Source organism: Rhinopithecus bieti, unplaced genomic scaffold, assembly GCF_001698545.2.
Source record: "Rhinopithecus bieti isolate Rb0 unplaced genomic scaffold, ASM169854v2 scaffold_5002, whole genome shotgun sequence".
In the NCBI taxonomy this organism is placed as follows: Eukaryota; Metazoa; Chordata; class Mammalia; order Primates; family Cercopithecidae; genus Rhinopithecus; species Rhinopithecus bieti.
The window spans coordinates 2,366,058-2,371,642 of record NW_016804830.1 but is presented as its reverse complement, the minus strand read 5'-3'; the positions used below and the strand labels follow the sequence as shown (position 1 = coordinate 2,371,642).

The 5,585-nt window shown below is 46.8% G+C and overlaps 1 protein-coding gene across 3 annotated transcripts in view; it reads left to right on the top strand.

Annotated features, from left to right (window-relative positions):
* Positions 1-3,234: 3,234 nt before the first annotated feature.
* The window catches only part of ZNF527 (zinc finger protein 527), a 24,380-nt gene continuing 22,029 nt past the window's right edge, over positions 3,235-5,585 (top strand). Inside the window, exon 1 of one of the 3 annotated variants that reach the window (XM_017870600.1) lies at positions 3,235-3,408. In XM_017870600.1, coding sequence (XP_017726089.1) covers positions 3,256-3,408 — 153 coding nt within the window. In that variant the 5' untranslated portion in view covers positions 3,235-3,255. The remainder of the gene's footprint in view (positions 3,409-5,585) is intronic. The other 2 variants (XM_017870601.1, XM_017870602.1) reach the window with 2 other exon arrangements.

Sequence of the window (5,585 nt, the reverse complement as noted above, 5' to 3'; positions counted from 1 at the left end):
AAAAAAAAAAAAAAAAAAAAAAAAAAAAAGCTAGAGGCTGGGCACCGTGGCTCATGCCTGTAATCCCAGCACTTTGGGAGTGCAAGGCAGGCGGATCATGAGGTCAGGCGTTCGACACAAACCTGGCCAACGGGGCTAAACCCCATCTCTACTAAAAATACAAAAATTAGCCAGGTGTGGTGCCACGTGCCTGTAGTCCCAGCTACTTGGGAGGCTGAGGCAGGAGAATCACTTGAACTCAGGAGGTGGAGGTTGCAGTGAGCCGAGACTGTGCCATTGCACTCCAGCCTGGGCGACAGAGTGAGACTCCATCTCACACACACACACACAAAATGCTAGAAATGATATCTTTGCATTATTTAACAATGTGAAAAGGCTTTATTATTTTTTGAAATTGTTTCAAGAGGAATAGAGCAAAACATTTTAAAGACCACTGCTCTGATAAAGGAAGATCAGCCTTATTACCTTCATGGGCATGTATGCCAAAGAGAAGTAAATAGTGTTGCTTCCTGTCCCATACCAGCATATCTGAACTTTTTTAAGTTGTCACACCTCTGTACTCCAACTCCCCCAACTGTAAGATTGGATAAAAATATTAATTTTTTAGTATTGTAACAAATGAGAACATTTACAAAGGAAATTACACAGTTCTTGGATCTTAGAAGTCACCCATTAAATGCAAACTATCTTCTCCACAATTTTTTTTTTGAGACTGAGTCTCGCTCTGTTGCCAAGGCTGGAGTGCAATGGCTTGATCTCAGCTCACTGCAACCTCTGCCTCCTGGGTTCACGCCATTCTCCTGCCTTAGCCTTCTAAGTAGCTGGGACTACAGGTGCCTGCTACCACGCTCAGCTAATTTTTTTGTATTTTTAGTAGAGACGGGGTTTCACCATGTTAATCAGAATGGTTTCGATCTCCTGACCTCGTGATCCACCCATCTTGCCCTCCTAAAGTGCTGGGATTACAGGTGTGAGCCATCACGCCCGGCCGGATTTTTTATTTATATGGGTTTGAAATTCATGAATTATTGTGTAAAGAGATTCTTCACTAGCATTAATACTACAGTATGGATTCATTTAAAATATCTTAATAAGAAAGGCCAAAGAAAATTATGCTTTATCTTTTTCTAGGCACTAGACTGCCAAAACCAGTTACTGCCAGGCTGAGACCCCCTCCTCAGAGCTCTTAGGTTGTGGCAAATCCATCTCTTCCTTTTTGTTCTCCAAGCTCTAGAGTGTTAGCTGTTTCCTCAAGTTATAAATCTCTCCCTTTGTGCTCTTTCAGCCCTTCAATATTATGTCATCAGTTTCCTGTAATTAAATTCTTGACTAGACCATGATGAACAGAGCACTACCATTATTTGTTTTAGCAGTGCAGCCACATGGTTGGCATACTTTCAGAACCACTGCCTAATCTGTGGAAATGACCGAACTCAAACTAGTGTTGGACTTGGTGATATAAGAAAAATAAAGGACAAAAGTCCTTCCAATAATCACTGACATATAAGGAGACAGTCATATACACCCCTACAAAAAATTAAAAACTTTGCCAGGCGTGGTGGCATGCATCTGTGGTTGAGCTTGAGCTCAGGAAGTCAAGGCTGCAGTGAGCCAAAATGGCCCCACTGCACTCCTGGGTGACAGAGACCCTGTCTCTACAAAAAGAATGGAGAATCTTAAATTTCAGCACCTTGGTATGAAACATCCAAGATGATCTCTAACTTTCCTGATAATTAAGTCCAGAGAAGAACTGTTTAATCTAATTGTCAAGTACCAAACCACAATTATCATCCAAAAAACACTGAGTTTGTAAACTTCCCCATTAAAGCAACCCAACCATTACATGTTTGTAGAGCCTTAAAAAAAAAAAATCTGATTTCTTCTGAAAGTAATAAAGCCCAATTTCACAGAGTAAACAGCAATCAGTTCTAACATCCACGCTCCTTTTGTAGAAGATTCTCTAGCCTTAGCAATTAGAGGGCTCTCTGTGGCAGGGGATTGGAGGACGTATTTTCCAAGGAGGCATTCTCAAGAACTTTCCCTTGCTTCCACATAAGAATCTTGACTTACTAGGATCTTGACATGGATGCACCTTTCAGATCTTTCAGGGACTGGGGATGGGGAAGAATGCTGCTTTAGTCTGGAACTTTTTCACTCAGGGGCTCACATTCTTGTCCTGACTGTGGGCAGTTTTCTTAAAGCTGGGCCCTAAAGTTGTAGAGTGAAAAGGTGGAAACAACAGCAGGAGGAACACCAGGGCTATCGACTACCAAACTACTTACGACTCTGGTGCAAACAAGCAACCTCAGAGTAATGAAATCTAATCACCCTTCTGTGACTGGCATCACATTAGGTACAGGCAGAGATGGGGCATACAAATGAGGATAACAGGCCGGGCGTTGTAGCTCATGCTTATGGTCCCCTCACTTTGGGAGGCCGAGGTGGGCGGATGGTTTGAGGCCAGGAGTTCCAGATCATCCTGGCCAACATGGAGAAACCCCTTCTCTACTAAAAATGCAAAAATTAGCCGGGTATGGTGGCGGGCTCCTGTAGTCCCAGCTACTGGGGAGGCTGAGGCACTACAATCGCTTGAACCTGGGAGGCGAAGGTTGCAGTGAGCGCCAAGATAGCCTCAAAACAACAACAACAACAACAACAACACCACCACCACCACAAACCCGGAACAACAACAACAACAACAACAACAACAACAACAACACCACAAACCCGGAACAACAACAACAACAACAACAACACAAACACGGCCCATGGCAGGAGTGGAGGTGAAGGAACAGTGAGACCGGGAGACAGTCAGATACACACGTCGGATCAGTGGTATCCTCACAGTAACAGAAAGGGTCACCCCCAATGTCAGCCACAGTCTCTTTCATCCACAATCACTTTCACATTCAGCTACCCACAATCACGGGACGTGATTTAAAATACAGAAGCTCCCTGCACTGACAAAATTCGCCGCTCCTTTAGTGGGCAAGCCTAAAGGTGTGCAGCAACAGTCACACACGAACCACCACAACCAAGCATTCAACCAGTCAGCCCAGCGCGCAGCCTGGCAGCTCTGCCCCACACAGCAGCTCACTCTCACTCGAGCGCCAGGGATCGCACACAGCCCCCTCCTGTGCCAGCCCCCGCGGCGCAGGCGCGCAGTGGAGGGGGCCGCGGGGTTCTCTGGGAGGTGTAGTTCAACGATGACGGCAGTATCGCAAAGCATTCTGGGGCTCGTGGTTCGCGGGGTCCATGGGGAATGCGGTGTCGCTGGCTCAGATCTCGCAGAGCTCAGAATCCTGCACGGCTCAGTCCTCGCCTCGCTCCTCCTCGCGGAGGATTCTGGGAGGTGACGTCGCGGGTCTTGGTCGCGGGGCCCGTTTGCAGAGCCCGCGGCGCCGGGAGGTGAGTGGGGCCGGCCCCCGAGTGACAGCGGGAGGTCAAGGGCAGGCTCCGGGTGGACCGGACGCACCAGGGATGGGAACCCGGCAGGTGTCGCTGGGGAGGCCTTGTGTGTTTCACTGTGTTACCAACTATGTGACAGGCTGCGGGTGTGACAGAATGTGATCTTGTGTCACTGTGTGTGTTTGTGCGCGTGCGCCCGGTTGTGTGTGACTGTAACCATTTGTGTCTGGGGGTGAAACTGTGAATATGTGCGTTTGTGTGTGACTGTCTCTGCAGGTGTAGCTGTGTGTTTATGAGAGGCTGGGGTGTGACATTGTGTAAATGCATGTGTGTTTTTATGTGACCACCTGTTTCTGAGGATACAACTGCGTTTGAATGTGACAGCAAGTGTGATTGTGCGACTATGACCATCTGCCTCTGTAGGTATAGTTTTGTATGGGTAATTGTGACAAGATGTGTGACTTGTGTGGTATGCTACTATGTGTGTGATTGTGTGTGATTGTTTATCTCTGTTGGTGTAATTGTATGTGACCATCTATCTTTGTGCTTATGTGGCTGTGTATTGTGTGAGATTATGGGTGTGTTTGTGTGACTCTGTATATGTTTGTGATTGGGTGAGAGTTTGTGTGTGTATATGAGATTGTGGGATTGACTTAGGAAGCACAGGAATATTAAAATTGCCCAAGTTCACACAGTTAACAAGTGACACCACCAGAACTCAAACCCAAGCAGTTTAGCTCTAGCTGTCTCGCTTTTTTTTTTTTCTTTTTTCTTGAGATGGAGTCTCACTCTATTGCCCAGGCTGGAGTGCAGTGGTGTGATCTCGGCTCACTGCAACCTCTGTCTCCCAGGTTCAAGTGATCCACCTGCCTCGGCCTCTCAAACTGCTGGGATTACAGGTGTAAGCCACCACGCGAGGTCTTTTATTTTTTTTTTCCCAAGGTAGGATCTTACTGTCATCCAGACTGGAGTGCAGTGGTGTGATCACAGCTCACTGCAGCCTTGACCTCCTGGGCTCAAGCAAACCACCTGCCTCAGCCTCCCAAGAAACTGGGACCATAGGCGCGTGCCACCATGCCTGGCTAATTGTTTTTATTTTTATTTTTTGTAGAGACTTCATGCCATGTTGTCCAGGCTGGTCTGAAACTTGGGCTCAAGCAGTCCTCCCACCTTGGCCTCCCAAAGTGTCGAGATTATAGGCCTGAACCACTGTGTCCAGTCGAGTTCTCCCCTTTAATTACTAAATTCCCTTGTTCTTTCCCACGTTGAGAGGGTGAAAAATGGTAGCCCTGGGTTTTGAGGGTTTTGTAAAAGATGATCTGGTCTTGGAGTAGGAACCTTCAGAACAGGGGAGCTTAATATGAGTCTCTTCCTTCTATCCCATTGTGAGTGACAGGCCTCAGTCTAAAAACATTCTAGTGAGGCCATCCTCAGCTGCTTCTGGGGGAGGGAAGCCCAATCTGAAAGCCCAGTCTTCCTCTCCTTAGGTTATTGAGTTTGAGATTTTAGCTTTATCCTTCTCAAAACTCTTCCATATTTGGTGCTGAGAGTCTGGACCCATGGCTCTTTTTCTGATGTACCACGTGTGCTGAGTTTTTTATTTTGACCTTCTCAGTTGATAAAGAAAAATATTATTTCATTTCCAAATGTGTGTAGAATCCAAGCAGGAACAAGGGTGGCACCTTTCTGCCCTAGGTGTTCGCTCATGCAATCTTCACAGTGGAAAAGAAAGTTTCTGAGAGATGGATTAACTTGCCTGAGATCATGTAGCCAATGAGGGAAGGAGTGGAAAGTCAACCTGGGTCTGGGTGCTACATAAAAACAAAGTTTTCTTTTTTTTCATCATACCTTCTTTTTAGAGTCTAATGGCTCATTCCAAACTTTTATATTGCCCAGGCCAGGCATGGTGGCTCACGCTTGTAATCCCAGCACTTTGGGAGGCCTAGGTGGGCGGATCACTAGATCAGGAGTTCAAGACCAGCCTGGCCAACATGGTGAAACCCCGTCTCTACTAAAAATACAAAAATTAGCTGGGCGTGGTGGCATGCGCCTGTAATCCCAGCTACTCAGGAGGCTGAGGCAGGAAAATCGCTTGAACCCGGGAGGTGGAAGCTGCAGTGAGCTGAGATTGCACCACTGCACTCCAGCCTGGGCAACAAGAGTGACACTGCATCTCA